At 39.0% G+C, this 20225-nt stretch overlaps 1 protein-coding gene across 9 annotated transcripts in view; it reads left to right on the top strand.

The window, feature by feature from the left end:
- The window catches only part of adgrl3.1 (adhesion G protein-coupled receptor L3.1), a 191798-nt gene that overhangs the window by 156054 nt on the left and 15519 nt on the right, over window positions 1-20225 (top strand). For all 9 annotated transcript variants that reach the window (XM_041784845.1, XM_041784850.1, XM_041784852.1 and 6 more), the window contains 5 exons: window positions 1535-1711; window positions 2682-2891; window positions 10872-11092; window positions 15774-15840; window positions 16883-16974. In XM_041784845.1, the coding sequence (XP_041640779.1) occupies window positions 1535-1711; window positions 2682-2891; window positions 10872-11092; window positions 15774-15840; window positions 16883-16974 (767 nt within the window). The remainder of the gene's footprint in view (window positions 1-1534; window positions 1712-2681; window positions 2892-10871; window positions 11093-15773; window positions 15841-16882; window positions 16975-20225) is intronic.

A 20225-nucleotide genomic window follows, 5' to 3' on the forward strand; every position in this document is an offset into this window, starting at 1 on the left:
GCTGCTTTTATTCTTATTACACTTATCAAGGTGAAACTCAAGTTGTTCGTTTGGCCAAAACTTGGAATGCTTTATGCCTCTGAGCTATTTTGCTTCTGGCCTCTAGTTTTATTTTTGCACAGTTCAAACCAAATAACAAAGATTAGTAATATACAGAGCAGAAAAAGGCAGAAAACTTAAAGGATGAAGAAATCCCCTGCCTAAATAATGTTAGAAGTGTCACAAAAATAAAGAAACACATAAATTACACAAAGAAAATAATATAAACAAATAAGTAAATAATCAAGAATGAGAATGCAGTAACAATGACAATCATAGCAAAAGTAGCAAATGTGAATATATGAAGTTTCTGAAAATCTGTGTGTGGGTTTGCACCAGTCAGCTTTTCAATTGTTCTTACACTAGAGCAATAATAATAATAATTTGTAAGATGAATAAGTGATTCAGAGAGACCGAAGATACAAAATGGTAATTAATCTTTGTTTTTTTGATGGATTTCACACCATCCCTGAATAAATATAGAAATATATATAATTTGAGGTTCAGTACAAAACAAATCGCAGTGTTTCAGCCCTGGAAAGTCAAAAAAATGCCTTCAGAACATCATGGACAGGGTTTTGAGAGAAGCGGGATAAGACCTCTCAATCCTTACTAGTTTCCTTTATTATCAGCCACAGCATCCTTTCACACCAGGGGCCTGATCAGAGTGCACTTGAGCCTAAAGTCTGGTTCGTTTGTTGACTATTAGAAAAATACCTTTCCTAAGGATATTTGCATATTGAATTTTTCTTTAAAGAAAATAAGTTAATATTGTGGCAAATTTTTGAAAGCTTTCTGTACAGTAAGGAGAAGAGATGTTAAAACTAGCTTCTAATTTATTCATCTAGGTCACTGTTGATGTGCATGAGACTGTCTCATCCCAACTCACACATGAACCTCTGTGGCATCTGTAATAACTTCACATAGCTTAATACTGGGAACTCAGTTGTGTTGCTCAATGCGAAACTTTAATGTTGCTCCTTCAACTAGCAAATGTTGATCCAGTTGGTGATCCAGCTTGTAGGCATAAAAAAATCCTCACTGTCTCACTTGCTCATTTTGAGAGTAACTGTTCAAACCCAACACACAAAACCTCATCAGTTTACACAACACAAGCAGCTCCTACACTCCACAATCTCACACAACAAGCGCGGACACGTCGCTGCCACCTCCTGCCATGGCTTCATGTTTATTTGTTTCTGCATCCTGTCCCTTCTGTTTGTTGTCTTGTTGCTGTGTGTGCTTGACTCCCTCTCTATGTTTCTTCCTCTCCATCCTTTTTCTCTGCCACTTCCTCCCACCATTTTTCTCACTTCTGTTCTGGCTCTCCCAACTCTCCATGTTTCTACCTCCCACCTCCCCATGACTAAGTGTCTCTCCTCTCTCTCTTCCTGCTCCCCAACCCTTCCTCCTTTTTGGTCCCTTTCTCTCCACATTTTTCCTCTAACTCGGTCTCTTTTTCTTCCTCCTTTTCTTCCTCCTCCCTTGCCCACAGCATTCGGAAGAGAACTTCAATCCCAACTGTTCTTTCTGGAGCTACTCCAAGCGCACCATGACGGGATTCTGGTCGACACAGGACTGTCGTCTCCTGGCTACAAATCGCACTCACACCAGCTGCTCCTGCACACACCTTACCAGCTTCGCAGTGCTCATGGCCCACGTGGAGGTCAAGGTAGGCATTTTTTCTGCTTTCCCTGCCAAGACTAGGGGGGTGGACACGATCAGAGGCTCCGCTGTTCGTCATTTGATTAGCAGTGGCTGGCAAGGCTGGATGACAGTTTCTAAAAATGTGAAAGGCAGGAAGAGAAGCAGACCACAACATCTGGAAAATAGATTTGAAATCTCCAGGCTCTCTTGCAGTGAGTAATCACACTTGGCAGAAAGAATTTTGCAATTGATTTGTTAAGCTAGATGATGACATTGGGCTGACAAAAAATATGCATTTCAAATATTCCAGTGATGGGTTTCTTGGATTATTTCAATTCACCATAGAATCTGACATCAGCAATAGAAGCTGCTAGTCCTATTGTGTGTCATTATCATATCTGACTGACTAGAATATGAAGGTGGCTCATTTATTTTGATATCCTTGAGCCACTGTCGGCAGTGGATAAAAGCCTCATTGTCCCGCTGTGTGTGGGATAAGTACTTTTTTGTCTCCCTCTTTTGTTTTGGTAAGACTTAGTTTCTCCTCACAAATCAGCTCTTGTAGTTCTGGATATTGTGTGACACCCAGTTTCTCCCTCCAGGCCAGGGGATGTGTGTTACTTCCAAAGGGGTCATGGTCAGAGCTAGCTTGGCAGCCCTTTGTGAACACAGTGTGGGGGTTTGAGCAGTAGATCCATCACAGCAGTGCTGTGTTGAACATTGCTCTGGCTGCCAGGTTGCAGGACACTGATGGATAGAGCCAGCACACCTGTGCAACACAGCGCAACGCTGTGGCCCTGAACGCTCAGCGACACAGCCTGACTCACATAAGTCTGCGGGGGGGGGGGCATCTGTTCCTGAAGTATGTTCCATGTTACAACAGTCTGACTCATGTATGTTTTTAACAAACCGAGGGTAAACAACCTCAAAATAGCAGCTGCAAGTGGCTGTTAAATATTCCACTCAAGCCTTTCTCTTATTTCCACTTTCTACAGAAAGCAGACAGCATGCATGACCTGCTCCTGGATGTAATCACATGGGTGGGGATCCTGCTGTCGCTGGTCTGCCTCCTTATCTGCATTTTCACCTTCTGCTTCTTCCGCGGACTGCAAAGTGACCGCAACACCATCCACAAGAACCTCTGTATCAGCCTCTTCATCGCTGAGTCACTGTTCCTGGTTGGGATCAACAGGGCCGATCAGCCGGTAAGAAGAAGGGGATTTGATTTGTGACTCTGTGTGTGTGTGAGAGAGAAAAAACACATGTCTTCATGTGTAGTCTTTGCACCACAAGGTAGAAGTAATGGACTGTTAATATTTATATTAAAAATGAAATAGCCCTTTTTTTTTATTTCAAAACAAGCCTTTTATGCTTATCTGTAGATACAGCACAAGCCAGGGGCATCATGTTTTCAGGGTTGGCCTTGGTTACTCAAAAAGGCAATAAATTAGCAATGCATAGAGGGAATATCTTCAATTTGGCATAAACCTTCACCTTGAGTCAAAGAAAAAATTGTACTAAAATCATTGTCACAGTGGCCAAATTTATGACAAATCCACGCAAATATGACAATATGCCGGAGTGATACATTTGAACATAAAAGGGAGAAACAGGCTGAAGGCCAATGATGAGTAATATATTTGAATAAACAGGATAATGAAGACCACAAAGAACATAAAAATCAGGGGGATGTGAGCATCATACATAGTTGTGTCATTTCACAGAAGGATGTTCAGGCAATGAATAAAGCAACAGAGGCATAGAAACTTAACCAGGAGCACCAGGCCCAATGATCAACACATTAAACAGAAGACAAAATATAGGCACAAAAACCAGAAGTCACAATACCCTAAATAAGTTCTACTTCACATTCACTTCTACATTTAATTTAAAGCTTCTTTGCAGTGATATCCGTATTTGAAGTCTTGTCTTCTCTCCTGGCTACCACTCAGGGTTCAATCAGCTTAAGTTTATTGGACGTATACAGGGAATCTGTTTCTGTTTTTTGTTTCTCTGACACAATAGACATGATGCAGAACAGGAAAAACAGACCTTAACAAAATCAAGTCAGATCAGTTTTACTTCTACATGTCCCTATATAGTAAATCAAGCATTTTCCTCTGGAGGGATTTACAATGTATATAAAAAAAGACTTCCACTCTCTTCTCTGGAGGGAGAAATGCGTTGGTTTCCACAAATTCAACTGCCTGGCAGAAGAATACAACCAGGAGGCGGTTATCCGTTTATTCATTCTGTCTTGGCTCAGGCTTGGCATAACTGTCCACTGACCAACACCACTGATCAGACTGCATCGTTGGCAGAGCAAATTGTGAAATGTTTACTAACTCGCTGTCAGTGGTTGACCACATTAGCCGCTCCATGAATAAGAAACAGCAGACTTGGTGAATGCAGCATTCCCGTGATAAATGGAAAACAGAAGTTTCTATGGATGGCTGTTAAACAAAGCAAATATGTGTATTCAAACCAGCTGAGATTATGCAACTTAATCTCCTAAATTTTGCTGTTTACTGATTTTGTTTATGCTGCAAAATCTCCATGATGTCAAGCCTTTGACAGAGTGTCTGCAGGGTCTTAAAAGTATTAAAAGTTGATAAATCAAATCAGCCAAAACTAAGGCTTTTAAAAAATATTAAAAAGTCTAAAATGCAAGACTCTAAGGTCTTAAATTTTGTAGTTTTTTATTTTATTTTTATTGCCCATTAATCTAAATAGGTTAGTTTTTGAGATTTTGTTTTTGAATTACATTTAATCCCATGTTTTTTTTAAACTCTACCAGATCTGACCTGAATTATTCCCAGGCTTATGGTGATAAATTAGTGAAAGGAATACAACTCTATTATTATTAGATATGGTTGATCAGCTGCTACAGTTAAGTGATCACTGACACATCAATGCTTTGAAATCAGAATTAAAGATTATAAATATCCTTAAACTGACAATTATACATTGTTTTTTGTTTCTGTTCTCTTAATACCTAATTGGCTATTTAATGTTTTTTAACGGCAGTGGCTTTAATTAGAAACTTCTAGATTTTAGGATATTGTCTTTTAGGCCACTAAGTTGAATTCAGCTACCTGATTCTTTTTTTCTTGTTGTCTAATCTCAAAATGCTCAAAGAAAGCATAGTTTTCATACTACAAAGAACAATATTACTGGCATCTTTTTTTCTTTTCTTTTTGTCACATTCTTGTCTTAATTGCCTTGTCTTACGTAGAGTATATGCAACTGTTGTTAATGTTACTGGTTTGAAATTGAGGATGGGATGGGTTTAAAATGTATGAAGGGGGTCTTTAAAAATATTTTTAAAAGTATATCAAATGTCAGACTTTCTGTTTATACCCTGTTTTATTGTGTTACAATATATGGCTGAATATGAAGGACAGCTAACTCTGGGAAAAAAAGGAAAAAATAAAGCAATGAGTCTTACTCTTCTAAATGACAAGTTAACTTAGATATAATAAACATGTAGAGTACAAAGCTAATATAGCTGTTGTTTGGCCTGTTTCCATTTGCAACACCAATGATTAACAATACACTTGGTACATATTAAGCTGAGTGGTTCATTGGCTGGCTATTATATTGAAGCTTATGTATTAGCTTTGTTTTTAGCTGAGGTTATATTAATGCTGCGCTCCAGTGTTCAGTTACTTTTCTTTCCCTCAGGCTATAGTAGCTGCAGTCTATCACTTTTGCCAGGGATTCCCTGTTGTTGCGAGGAGGATGTTTGTAAAATACTAAAATGTTCACAAACAAAGCCCATATGAGGCGGGATTGTGAGTATGGGTTTGGCCTGTGTTTGCCAAAAGAGGGCTGCTGTGCAGTTTTAGACAGGACCCAAGTGTGTATACTTCACTGGTAGACTGGAAAATAAACTTGTGTAAATCCAATCTTGTTTGGTCAACAATGCTGTGGCTACTTCTTTCTTTTAAAGGGATGTAGCCATGTTTACTGTGGGTATTTGTCCCATGAAATCTTGAAGATACACAATAACAACCACAGTTTACAGGTCCGTGATGACTGGAGTAGGGTCAAGCCAAGTCAGACCAAAAGTGAGACTTACTCTGTGTGATTGTGTGTGTCTGAGTGGGCTATAAATGTTTTTGCATCAGAATATTCAGTAAAATTCAATGATCCAACCCTCCTGACTAATTTTTACATTTAATACAAACCATTCAGCTTGCTCTACATCTCTGTGGTTGTAGAAATTATTAATAATAGCCAAACCTCTCAAAGCCTCTCTGCTTGTATCAGTGGTGTCCTCTTCAGAGTAGCAAGGTGATTTTGTTCAAATTGACTCTTAACATGTGATTCTAAAGTGGTCCTTCTCTCTGCAGCTATTGAGGCTTGTGCAAATACGGCTTAAAAATCTTCACTAGTCAAACCCTAATTTGTCATTTTCTGTTTTTCACTCCCACAACCCAAACCTTAGCAGATTGGGACTTTCCTTCACAGTTAATGAGGCATGACGTTTGCTGCTCATGTGGAACTGCGCTCAGCTTTAGCAGCTCACAACTGCAGCAAAAGAGGATGAATAACCAAAGTGCAGCTAGCTGGAAAAAAGACCTTACCTGACCTCGATTGTGGGCAAACAAACCCATTTGCTAGCTCAGAGCTCAAGGCATTAGCCTGTTAAAAAACTAAAAGTACTGTGTGTACCTTGATCACCATGGAGGAGATTGTTTGAACTTTGAGGAGTGGAAATGGGTTGAGCTTTGTTGCACTTAAATTACATTTCAGTTGTTGTTTTTTGTCACGTGAAAGTGATTTTTATTTTAGTCAGCAATTCTTATGTCCACAAATAATTCTTCCCTTGAGATAGATTTTTTTCTTGCATTTTACTTATATTGATTTATCTTGATGACAACATAATGTATAAGCAAACAACAACATGCTGGATGTGACTAGCTGAGAGAAATGTATCTAAACTGTTCCTCAAGGACACAGAAGCATGCATGGCATTGCAATTCATTCACATTATTTTTGAATCCATGCCATTCATAGTTGGAATATGCTAAAACAAAACAGAAAGAGACAACAAAGCAAAGCAATAAATATGAAAGTATAGAAATGCTGTCAGTAGGAGTCCAAATGGCACAGAAAGAGACTCTAATACCCCGTTTAGACAAGGAATTAACAGGGATAGGATTGATATCTGATAGCTCAGACTGCATACGGAGGTGGTCTTGGATGCCTTCATTTGGACTGGATTGGTTGTGAAGACGTGTACTGGCATGCATTGCAGACCGCCTTGTCACCTAACATGAACTGTAATATTCTGCTAGTAAACAAAAGTATGGCTTCATATATATGTCCATCCACTCTTGCTTTTATGTCTTTAAAACAACAAAAATGGAAAAAAGAGGGTTGCCTATCAAATGAGAGTCAAGTCCCACCATTCACAAAAAAGAGAAAGCTTATCCATGACTCCCTAGTAACTTATCATCTTTAATTAAGTTAAAATTTCAATAGTTTTTTTTTAAAGTATAATACTGTCGCCCCCTATCTGCCCTTTTCATTCTCATTGCCACCAGCCTCAGTGTACACAACATGAGATACCGTGCCACAGTAAGAGAGCCACGGAAATGATGAATGGGCTGTTGATTGCGTAACAGTTGGAAAGTTAGTTCCAATACCAGGGCATCACTGAAGTTTTATTGTTGATGCATAGTAGTAGGGATGTAACGATATTTAAAACTCTACAACAGTATCTCTTTAACAAGTCCTCGGTATAGTTTTTATTGCCATATCAAAAAAAAAAAAACAACTCCGAAACAACAAATGAAGTCTTGGAAAACTGAAATAGCTGTAGGTCTTTGGTGATATATTCACTGAGACACTTTACAATCTGTTGAGCCCCATATGCTGTAGGATTGTGAAAGCTTCAAGAGTAGTTTGGCCTTGCTGGATTCTGCTACTCACATCTAAGCAAATCTTTTTAGGGTAATGATTAGCCAAGTGGCTCCTTACGTTGCTCATGTTCCCCATCAAGTGTGTCATCGCAGTCTGGCAGTGTCTGCTACTGTTTATTTGTTTGTTCATCACCTTTTCTCCTTTCTCATTTCCTTGACACCAGGAAACCAAAATTCTTCTACAAATCAGATCTAAAAGTTGTTGGAGCCTCCACAATCTCAAACACTTGGTCACACTCCTTCACTGGTTTAGGCAGCTGGGCGCATCAGTGTTGTATTTCTGCCCCACACTTTGGCAGCTTATTTGAACGCCAAGATTTCTGGTCTCTTCTTCTGCCTCCCTTGCCATGCTGCCTTTGCCAGAGCTGCTCTTAAAATCCCCCCCTCCACCCCAGCATCCACCTGTAGTCTTCAACAGGGCGTTATATGTGTATATCATCACTCCCTGAACGTTCTGCACATAAATATGCAAGTAGTGATTAAATTGGAGCCTAGACCCCAAACTGGTATTGTTTGCATTTAATAAAATAATGCTTAAAATATATCAGCATGAGTTGTCTGACTGAACTGTAGTTCCCATTTTCCCCATTGTTTCTTTGCACTAAAAATATTGCAGTTATTACCCTGAAAACCTATCGTGTAAAGCTGTCACAAGTCCACAATGGTTTTGAGACGCTTCTGTCACCATAGTACCGTGAAATTAATGACCACTACAGCTCTACATAACGTGGATGCAGTACTTAAATGCAGCCAGTGCTCAAAACCCATCATTAATGCATAATGCAAACAGTGTCTAAGATTTTTCTTGTTTGTAATAACATTTCAAATCATCAGTGTGCCAATTTTCCATGGATAACTGAAACCACTTCATGCAGCCAGTAGGGTATGGGTGTGTAGAATTATTTGAACAATTGAGCCCCGGTTGGTGAAACAGTCGTTAAATATGATTGGTTTAAACAAGACAAAGCCCTTTTCTTATGTTTCACAGTGCAGTTTTAGCTCACACATCAGGGTTGACATTGTCTGCATTCTAGTCACATTCAGTGCTACTCAATCTATATGGTCCACATTCAATATGCCAATCATGGATTAGGACTTGGACACATTCGCTCACACAAAATCCTTGTTGGTCAAATTCAGTGATGAGACATTCTCCTTTAATTCCTTTGGGTAAGGTCATCCAAATATAATCAGCATACTCTGACGTCGTAAGTACTGTCATGGTATTGCTGAAGTATGCAATAAGAATAGTTTTGGACATTGTTAAAGTCTCTGTGTTAGACACCTAGTATTTGAATCATTACTGAGAGTAGAGGAAGCGCTCAGGGCTGCATTCTTTATCTCCTCTATAGTATTCAGTAAGCCTTGGAGCAGCTTCATCCAGTTGAGCTTTCTCTCATTTATTCTGCAAATGAAGAGACAAAAACCAATTTGATTGAATGTGTTTTGACATTGAGGCTGTTTGTGTGTTTTTCTGTGGGTGGGATCATGTTTCTTTGTATGAATATGTTTGTGCGTGCGATTCTCCTGTTAATTACTGGTGACTATTTGTGACCTCCATTAACATCCTCAGCATCACTTAGCTCGCTGCCTGTTAAGCTTGTAATTCCAGCAGGAAAACTAAATGACTTTGCATAAGCAGCCATGATTTTTTTTCTTTTTTACCTGTGTGTGTGCGTGCGTGTAAGCTACACTGTGTGATCATTAGAAATGGAAATGAGTGACTCCCTCGCCCCCTAAACTCATTGTCTCTCAGACATTAGGTAATTGTCTCTTGCCGCAAACCCCTCCATTATAAAAGTCTGTTAGCTCTCCCATTCAATGATTTAGGAGTGACTCTTTAGATTCCAACATTTCCATGAAGGGCCACATCTAACCACTCATTCCTCTGTCGCCTTCTTTTCTGAAGCAGTCCTCTTTTCTTCCCTTCCTATTGCCTGAATTGTTAATGGGGTTTAAGCTTTGATTACCCTTTTATTTCCCTGCTGCTGCTGCATCTTTTCTGCTCTGTGTTTTGTTTTTCTCTTCTAAGAGATTCTTTTTAAGTATTTGATCAGCCGTCTCTCCTTCATTCAAACACTGTTCACCTGATGCTTCTTACTGGTTACTGTAGCATTTACTCAATCCCAGTGCAAAATTGCAACCAGTGTTGGGAACCAATATAGCATTTTAATAATCATTTCACTAGAAATTATGAAGCGAAGATTTGTCACTTTTTAAATCTATAGCTGGCTTAGCACATACACTCACCAGCCACTTTATTAGGTACACCTGTGGCCTCCACAGTCACCAATCTCCAATAGAGCGTCTTTGGGATGTGGTGGAACGGAGGGATTAAAATCATGGATAAATCCAACAAATCTCCAGCAACTGCATGATGCTGTCATGTCAATATGGACCAAAACCTCTGAGAAATGTTCCCAACACCTTGTTGAAACTATTCCACAAAGAAATAAGGCAGTTCTGAAGGCAAAAGAGGGTCCAACCCAGTACAAGCAAGGTATACCAAATAAAGTGGCCATTGAGTGTTCATTTCAACTCTGGTAAGGCCATAGAACCTTTAAAATGTCCCCAATGTGTAGATATTTAGTGTCTAAAGTGATGTAACTGCTAGTTTTATTGTGCCCTAAAATGTGTCACATTTTATGTGTGCTTTGTCTCTTTCATAAAACGCTGCTGAGTCATTTTTGCAGCAGTTTCACTTATACTTGCTGATCCTTGGCATTGATAAAAAAAAAATCATTCTGGATTTTAAGTGTTCCCAAAATTATTAACACCTTCTTTCCCTCTACCTCTCTCTTTTCTTTCCTTTCTTTCTTCCATAGTTGGTCCTTTAGCTAAGGCTGCAGCAGAAACTTGCCATTCGTAGTTTATCTTTGTGATTAAATATGATTATTTAGAAGGTTCTACTGATACACTTCTCTGTCAAAGTGATTTTAAATCACTCCGTCACCTGTGGTTGCTTCTCCAGTATGTTATGATTGTCAGTAGCATCTGTTTCTGTCTTCTTTATGTCTGTTCAACTAAAGGCAGCACATTCTTTAATTCCTCATATTCTCTCCCTAATCTGAATATGATTAATGATTACTTTTTGAGTCTGACTCATACCCCTTTTCGCCTGCAGTGTTTGTGCCTTTTCCCACTTTCTAATTCAGCAGTGCAAATGTCCTCCGGATCAAATATTTCCTAACTGTTACTGTCTGTAATGTTACTGTATTTTTTTAAATCCTCTCCATCTTTTCTTCCCCTCACCAGATTGCCTGTGCGGTATTTGCGGCCTTGCTCCATTTCTTCTTCTTGGCAGCGTTCACCTGGATGTTCCTGGAAGGCGTGCAGCTCTACATCATGCTGGTGGAGGTGTTTGAGAGCGAACACTCCAGGACTAAGTACTTCTACCTGGCGGGATACGGAGTGCCGGCTGTCATTGTGGCCGTCTCCGCCGCAGTGGACTACAGGAGCTATGGCACCGACCGAGTGTAAGGACGAAGGGGTGGTGGAGAGAGAGAGAGAGCGTGGCTGCAAAGGAAGGATGGATGATGGGGTGAGGGAGGAAAGGGAGAGAGGCTTGAGTGCCTGCTGTCATTTTGGCTGCATGTGCCGCAGCGGACTCTACAAGCTGTGGCACTTCTCAAGCATCAATACAGAGAGGTTGAGAGGGGAGAGAGGCAGCGAAGAAGGGAGAAGTAGGGGCACAAGCAGGGGAGGACACACCGCTGAGTGCCTGCATGAGCACAGCAGCGACAATGTGTGAATATGGCAGGATTTAACTGGTGAGCAGAGGGAAGGCAGTGCACAGGGCAGCAGATTGAGGGAGAAAGTGAGTGATTTAAGTGTGAGAATGAAGGGTTTGACGAAGGAGTGATGAAGTAGTCAGGCCATACCGGCTTCCCTAGAGGGAGAGCAGAGTAATGCGTGGGATGAGGGCATACATAAAGAGCACATGGTATTCATGCAAGCTTGACGCGTCCAACCGAAGACACAGGGCGAATCCAAGAAAAGGCAGTGGGTATCTCATTCATATAAAATATGTTCATAATAATCTACCTAAAAAGCTGGGGTGGACATAATAACACTTTTACATGGGTGACTCGTCCACCCTCATCATTTCAGGACTCTGAAAAGAAGCCAACTTTTTATTCATACAGTGCATATGCATATAATGTGCATAATATTCATGTTATGTCTTTGGTTGCTATACATGACCATGACCTCTCCTCTACTTTGTGACTGTATAAAATAATAATGATGAAAGAAGACTTCAACTATGTGGATAATGTCATTGAAAGCTTGTGTGAAAAAACTGCACACAAAATAGAAAATATGGACAATTATACACTATATTTTTATCAGCTCGATTATATAGTATCTTTTATGCAGTATAGGAAAATAAATAATTCACAGACTCAAACGTTAATGTTATCTGTTGCTCTTGGGGGCTTTTAAAGTTCACACGTTGCTGCTTTTAACAAACTACACATCTGCTTTTAGTGGCTTGAAGATGGGGAAAAAGGTTGAAATTAGAAATGTTTAACCGTCAGTCCACACTAATCCTTACACTACTGAGATCAATATTTCATTGTGGGACGATCATTAAAACATGAGCTTGTGAATGCCAAGCTCTGGATGAATAGTCATATTGCATGCCATTAGCCTCATGTCTAAGAGACAAAAGCTATTGTTTAACAGTAAAAAAGGCTAAATGAAGTGATATTGTTACGTTATAACAAAGAGCTGATCACACAAATTAAGCTAAATTAAGGGAAGGTGTGACAAATTTATGCAATTAGGCATTCTGGTCTTTTCTTTCTATTTCATCCAGTCTTTGTTTCTGCTTTTCTAGTGAATTTGGAAGAAATCTAAGAAAAGCTTCTGTGTGCAGTTTAAGTAGGTTATGAAGACTGAAATCAATACTTGTAGCTTTATATGACCTAGTGAAACATGGAAGATCAACTGCAAAATAAGGTTGATTATTACTCATGTTTAATGCCTTTAAACTGCTGCCACCAGTAAGCTTACCTTACAAAGCGGACCAGAATCCATGTCTGTTATCAGGCAAATCCATCTTGCAAAGCTTCAAGCTGAAACATTTGTGCCCAGTTTGGGAATGACCTGACCAATCAGTGTATTCTAAGGAAAAGGATTTGGTAGCTACAGACGTGGTTTTGAAAAATGGCAACCAATAGTTTGCTTGCTTGGAGGTAGGCCTAGCAACAGTGTTAATCACACTGAAGCACATTTCTTTATTAAGAGCCACTCTGAAAGCTTTTCTTGGTGGAATATATGTCTCTGCTCTCATCAACAAACTAATTTTATGTAGTTTATTCCCTGGGGCTGTAGATGCCTACTATGTCATGTGTCTTGTGGCTCTAATTGGCCTGTAATGAATGTGACAAACAACGCTTGTCAAATCACCCTCCAAGGATTTTTTTCAAACATTCTGCCCTTCCCAAACCCAGACAGTGGGTGGTTTTCTGGACCAGTGGTTCCCAGACTTTTTCCTTAGGGCACACCCTACTTTGGTCTGAGAAAAGCTAAACCCCAGGACCCACTTGGAAAAATTCAAATCAATTTTAACTGTTTTCATCGACAAAATCAGAACATAATAGGCTCACATACACTCATTCTTGCCAAAATTAATTTATAAACTATCCATTATTATGAGTATATTGTGGCCACTCTTGAAAACACCAATAAAGAGTTGTTGTTTATTTTAAGAAAAATCTGTAAATTCTCAAGTTTAAGAAGTCAGTAATTTGCAAGAAAAAAGTAGACACATTTTACTTTAAAAGTTGTAAAGGTGAACCATAACGTAGTGTTTTTGAGATTATAAAGTCAAAAATCTGACCACTATTTTCAGTTTGGTCTCTCGTAAATTTTTGTCCTAACACTATCGTAAATGTAGGATTTTAAAATATTGACTTTTTCAGTTTCTATTGTCAAAATTCAAGACTTTATAAGCTCATAAATTGCAAGTTTTTCTTGTAAATATCCTACGCTTCAAACTCTGAAATTCTTGTTTTTTTTCTTGTAAATAAACAAATTTATAATCAAATTTTTCCCCTAAAAATGTTGACTTTTTGCTAAAAAATTAACAGATTCTCTTCCTTTAAAAATATTTAAGGTTGGCCTTAATACATTATGTTGCTAATCATGATTCAATAAAAAAATTAATTTGTACATCTAATTTTGACAACCTCAGAGCAGACAGAAACATACTGTATCACATAATGAATATATGACACAGTATATGTGGCATGTCAGGTTCCTAGGTAGGTTATCAGCATGCTGAAGATTTGAAGATTTACTGATCAAAGACAGCAGGAGGTTTTTTTTAATTAAGCTTTGAGTTAGTTCCTGCACGAAACAGTAGTCATACAACCCCAGCTGTAATCAGCTTACAACCTGCTGTCTGAATTATTGTTTCAAATTACACAAAAGCCAATCACAGCTCATAACTAAGTGGACTATTTAAAAACAACTTCTTCTAACTAACCCCTGAAACACCAGTGTTGCTCACATTGCACTTCTCCTAGCAAAGCTTTGCCGCTACTACACTAGCATCCTCTTTTCTAGCCTAAAGCTTTTGGTGTGCCCTCTCACAGAGGTCTAGATTTGAGCTCCCTGGAAAGCTGATGTTGCTAAGCTAATTCAGCAGTCGTCTTTATAGCAGCACTATCAAGGACAAATAAACTGTATTTACATTTCGCAACATACAGTATGATGAAATCTATGACTTCCTAACTGAAAAAACACTACACATGTACAGGACAAAGCAGCAAAATGATAGAATGTACTGCATTGGCCACAGGGGGCACCAAAATCAGTACAAACAAAAAGTTTTTCCCAGCACCTTTAATAAAAAGGAGCATCGTAAAGCGAACTTTAATTCTTTCACAGCTGAAAAATAAGTTGTATAACTCATTCATCAGGTTAGCCTTGAAAATGGCACCACTTATCATGTTTGACACGACACATTGAGACAAAACCCCTGAAAATATCATCTGCCACCCCTGCTGTGTCACCTTGTCACATAATGCCACCCATTCTCCCCCATACTAGCCAGTGGCACTGAGTCTCATTCACCTCCCATAATGAAGGTTGCAATGACTTCGCAAAGGAGCCCTAATGGAGGATACAGTGACACAGGCAGGGACCCATAATCGAGGGCTCTCTAATGTGGTGGAAATTGAAAGATTAATAATTCAAAAGCAGCTGGTCATGAATCAGTCGGCCATTTTGCTCCAGCGGTTTTTCTCCAGCACTTTTTTCCAGCAACCCGTCGGGTCTGACCTCAGTGGAGGGCGCTCAGGGACATTTTTTCCCCCTTCTTTTTTTACCCTGCTTGCGCAGTTGATGAGTGAAGACGTTTCGGGTGATGTAATTTAGCATATAGCAGTGTATCTTACTACTAAGGTTGTGGTCAGAGTGAATGTGTGTGCTCATGCATGCCTTCTCACTCTGAATGTGCAGGTGCATGGTTGTGTGTGCAGATCTTTATGTGCATATGTGTGTGTCTGTCCCTCCTCTCCCCTTTAACCTCCGCACAGCCGTTCCCAGACTCCACAAATAGCCTGGTATGAGGGCTGCATCCATAACTCAGTATTCAAATGAACAGAGTCATGTCATATTTTCTGCCAGCACAGGATGTGGCCATGTCATATATCTGCGCCCTAAGGGGGGAAGTAAAGGTTTATTTATCACGGGTGCTCATCCCTGGCTGTCGGCCGCTCTGTGTGTGATGTATGTTTGAGGTGTGAGTATCGTCTGTTTCCTTTATCCTGCAACACCTTTCACACTGTTCTTCATCTCTCTCACTTTCTCAACCCTCCTTCTCTTCCTTTTGTCCTCCTTTTATCCCTCTATGTATTTGATATACTGTATGTCATTTAGTGTACTGCTTTCCACTCCCTCCTTGCCTCCTTGTGTGAGTGTGTAACTATGATGCATCTTCTGTCCTCTGATGGTAAATCCTTGCTACCCTGCATCCATCTGAGACTGGAGCCTGTTTTTAATCCCTATGCGTCTTTTCCGTCTCCTGTTCTCCCCCCTGTCTGTTTTTCATGCATGATGTCTCTCTCTCCCTCTCGCTCTCTTTCTTTCGGTGCTCTCTCTCTAACTCATCCTCTCTCTCTTCCATCCCTGTCTCTCAATCTTTAGGTGCTGGCTGCGATTGGACACCTACTTTATCTGGAGCTTTATAGGCCCGGCTACACTCATCATTATGGTGAGATACACAAACATGCATACACACACATCACATGCACACAGTACATTAGCTGCCACATAGTCATGCAGAAATGGCAGGTTGCAGGTGTTGGTTAATCTTCTTCAAGGTTTGCCTGATCTCCTCAGCAGCGAAGGAGGATCTAAGTAAGGCAAAGTAATACTTCCCACTCATGGATTAACTCCAAAGGTGGCACATTTTAAAAAATCTGGAAGGTCACAGAGCACAAATGGCAGATATGATACAAACTTAGCTTAGATATGTTGCTCTGAGGTACCTTTTTGATGATCCAGACAGACTGCTTCCCCCTGGCCTTGTTACCTTAGAGTAATTACACAGTAAAAAGAGAACACAGTCAATGAACCCCGCCAGTGTCAATGACTGATGCTCCATCAGTCAGCCTAACTTGAACAAGTAAACAGAGACAGAAATAGAGCTAGGCAACTAGGCAGGCACTCAGACAGAAAAAAGGGAAAAATATAAAAAAGACAGTGTTTGGGGAAAAAGGAGATGTTCCCAATTAGGTGAATGTCGGCACACACACTGAAGCTCTGTACTCATTTAGGAAATGTCAGGCAGGCTATCAGTGATCTAACCGAGGCTGTAAGTGGCAGTGGTGCAGGTGGGACTGCTCTGTTATGACTCTCTGCCCATTGGTAACATATACAGGCTCAGATACCCTGCACAGCAGCACAGACAGTCATTATTACACCACCCTGCCTGTGCATTAGCAGGCCAATAGAAAAGACAGCATCAGGGAGAATTGGATTTCTTTTGTAACAATGATCCTCAATGGATATAATGACTGCTGTATTTTCCCTCGTGCTTGAGCTGCTTTTTTTTGAGCATATAAAGAGATGCTGATTGTGGGCTGATAGTGTGTCCCCCAAGCCAATTACTGCTGGAAGGAAGAATGAAATGATATGCAGTGTTTATGAGTGAATTGTTGTGGTGACACTGTGTCTTTAATTAGGCTTGTTGTCACAGAATATTAACGTGTGTATCCTTGTGTTTTTCTGTGTTTTAATTGTTATTTTTACAGCTGAATGTTATCTTCCTCGGTATCGCTCTTTATAAGATGTTCCATCACACAGCCATCCTCAAACCAGACTCTGGATGTCTGGACAACATCAAGTAAGTCCATGCATGCACACAGTCCTGCCGTTGCACTAGCAGCGAGCCTGGTTTGGGAAGTGGGTGTGACTTTGCATGCTTGTGTGCTTGGATTAAGTTAAAGGAATGATTCAGCCCTCTGGGAAATACATTTATTACCCTCTTGCAGAGAGTTATATCAGAAGATTGATAGCACTCTCATGTCTGTCTGGTCAATATGGCAGCTGAAGCCAACAGGCTGTCAGTTTAGCTTAGCATTAAGAAGGAACATAGAGAATATATAAGAAGTGGTTGAAGACTTGGTCCTACTTCAAAAGTAGGACCAGCACTCAACTGGGTTGAACCTCTGTTCTTTTTTAATGTAGAGTGGGTTCCAAAATAATTTATAAAGAGTATAATTCTCAGTTGATTAATAATGTAATATGATTGTAATTAGCTAATTGTGTTGATTACTTGTTGTAAGTGTTTTGTAATGGTTTCCAAACAATGAAATGCAAACCTCCCAATTCAGGGCTTCAGACACAGGGATGTCACACATCTTTTTAAAATCTGTTGAGAGGAGGGGGAAACTAAGAGGTTTGATATACTGTGTAAAAGTTAAAAAAAGAATACTACAAGCATACTTTATATATTCATTTTGTTTGATTATAACAGAAATAGGAATTTATAAAAGACAACATTTGTGCACATGGCGTGTGTTTCAGTGTTTATTTTTTAATTTAAAAGTGAACTTTTTAAAATTATCGTCCCTTACATGCAACCTAAGTTCTATCTCCTTCCAGCTGTGTGAAAGTGGCGGTAACAACGAGGGCTAAACAATTTAAGAAAATAATTTAATTGCAATTTATTCCTCCCAGTATTGCTATTTTTTCTGCAATTTTTTCTTTAAAGTTTTTGGTCTAATGTGTTTCTCAATAAACAAGCCGTAAATCATTCCATATGACAACAAACATAATATTTTGAGGATTAAACTAAGGCTTAACATTTATGAAAAGATATTCAACTGCAGTTATTTTGACTCAGACTGCAAATTTAATATGAATTGCTGTACTGAAAGGAATAAAGATTTTCTATCATTTTCAGTAAGACAAACGTGTACAAAAACAAGGAAACAGGATTTTTTTGCAAATTATGCTTGAAAAAACTGACAATTGAATGTTTTCATGATGTGTAGATCATATGTCTGCCACCAGAAAGGAATGAAACCGGTACTTTGAATTGCATTTCAGATCAAAGAAATATTGCACGTTCTGCAATTTTAAAATTGCAATATGAAATTTAATCTTAATTTGGATTAATTGCACAGCCCTGGTAACAACATACATAAATACATAAACATAAATACCCACATTCTTACACCTAAAATATTTTCCTCAGCAGATAGAGTCAGCCATTTCTCAGTTGGAAGGTTGAGGGCTCAATCCCCAGCTCCTGCAGTTACATGTAAACTCCAAACTGCTGCATCAGTGGTATCAGCAACCTTTGCCATCAGGGTGCGCATGAAGAGTAAATGGTTGGGAATGAGTGTGACCTGCGATGTAAAAGCTTTTTGATAAGACTACCAGAAAAAAAGATTCCTACAGATCCTTTAAAATTCTTAAAATGGACTTTTGATATTTAAGGCCATAAAAAGTCTCAAAATGTCTTATTTTTACTTGTGAGGGGTCTTGAATTTGAGAAGATACATGTCTTTATCAAATCTTTGTTTTCTAGCTAAATTCTTTGATTGTAATCATTCTTTATAGCATACATGCTAGCTGCATATGTTATGCTAAAGATCACTTTACATTATTTAGACAGAATTAAGTCATTAAATGTGCCAGAAAAATTCTAAATGGGGTGTTTTGACCAAAAAATGTCTTTTTCCAATCCCATTTGACTTTTCATAAACAATCCTGGGTACTGAAAAATCTCACTCAACTTTCATGTTGGACCATTTGCTAAACATTCTAAGTTTGGGTCTTAAAGGGGTTTTAAACAGTCTTAAATTTGATTCTTAAAAGTGTGAAGGAACCCTGAGAAAAGCGCTACATTAGCACAAGTCTATGTACTATCAACATTTTCAAACTACACAGACACAGATCTAACACACATTTATTCAGAGTTAAATCCAGGTTTAGGTTGTTAGTGACATGCAATATTCAAACCAAAACTTTGATGTGGCAACGTTACATACTGTAGATTTAATGTAATGCTAAGCTTACAAGCTGCTGACCACAGCTTCACATTTTCCTGACAGGCTGGAGAGTGGTCTATATCGTTTTCATTTAATACTTGTAAACAATAGATAAGTGTATTAACTAAATAAAATATATGTCCATCAGTGTTTTCTTTTGTAAGCTAGTATTTCATTTGAACCATGCTTCAACTTTGTCCTACTTCATTTAAAGATACCCCTCATGAAATTCACGTTTTCATTCCCAGTCCTACAGTTTTGAATATTACTGTTTGTGAATGTCAGTGTACTATGACTTAATTTCCACTGAGCTCTGAACTCTCTCTGCTAAACTAACTAATCAGGATTGGGTTATTTGTCGTTCCAGTGCGGCTCAAGACAAAATTTTAGTTTAATTCAAACAATATACCAGAGTTCAGAGCTCGGTGCTTTACTGAGGCGTGGCTACAAATAAAAATGTTAAGCACCAAGTGACTTACTCTTTTGATTTATTCTTTAAATATTCCCGCTGATGTATCTTTAATAACAGCAGTTTTTGCTAGGACCTTAAGAGGGTGATTTGGAGAAATGAAGACAAAAGCAGATGATCTTTGCTTTTGTGTGGTTCAGGAAAATATGATGAAGAGCCCAAATGAAAGATGAAAATTAAAGAATGATTTCAAATGTGATGCTTCAAGATGTTTTTTTTTTTTTCATTTTTAATGTCTTTCCTTCATCTTTAGAGCACACTGAAGGCTGAATAGATTTTAATCTATTTCACTTCATTAGTCGTATCTTATAGTGGTTCATTTACTTGTTAATCATCATCATCATGCCCTTTTCTTCTTATTTTCTTTCCTCCTTTTGTTTTCTTTGTCTCTTTAACTCCCAGCCATCATAAGTTGTCTGTGTTGTGGATTGGCTCTGGTAAGGCCACTCTCCAATCAGGATGCTTTTCGTCTTCTTGGAGACACTTTGATTGGTTTGCTTGTTGTCAGTAGAACCTGCCTAGACTCTGTGCATATCCCTGAATTAACCATCAACGTGTCTTGTTGAAGTTGAATTACTTGTTGACGTGTGATTTGTGAGCTCCTATGACCTATACACTTTATGTGCT

The sequence above is a fragment of the Cheilinus undulatus genome, linkage group 4 (assembly GCF_018320785.1).
Source record: "Cheilinus undulatus linkage group 4, ASM1832078v1, whole genome shotgun sequence".
Classification (NCBI taxonomy): domain Eukaryota; kingdom Metazoa; phylum Chordata; class Actinopteri; order Labriformes; family Labridae; genus Cheilinus; species Cheilinus undulatus.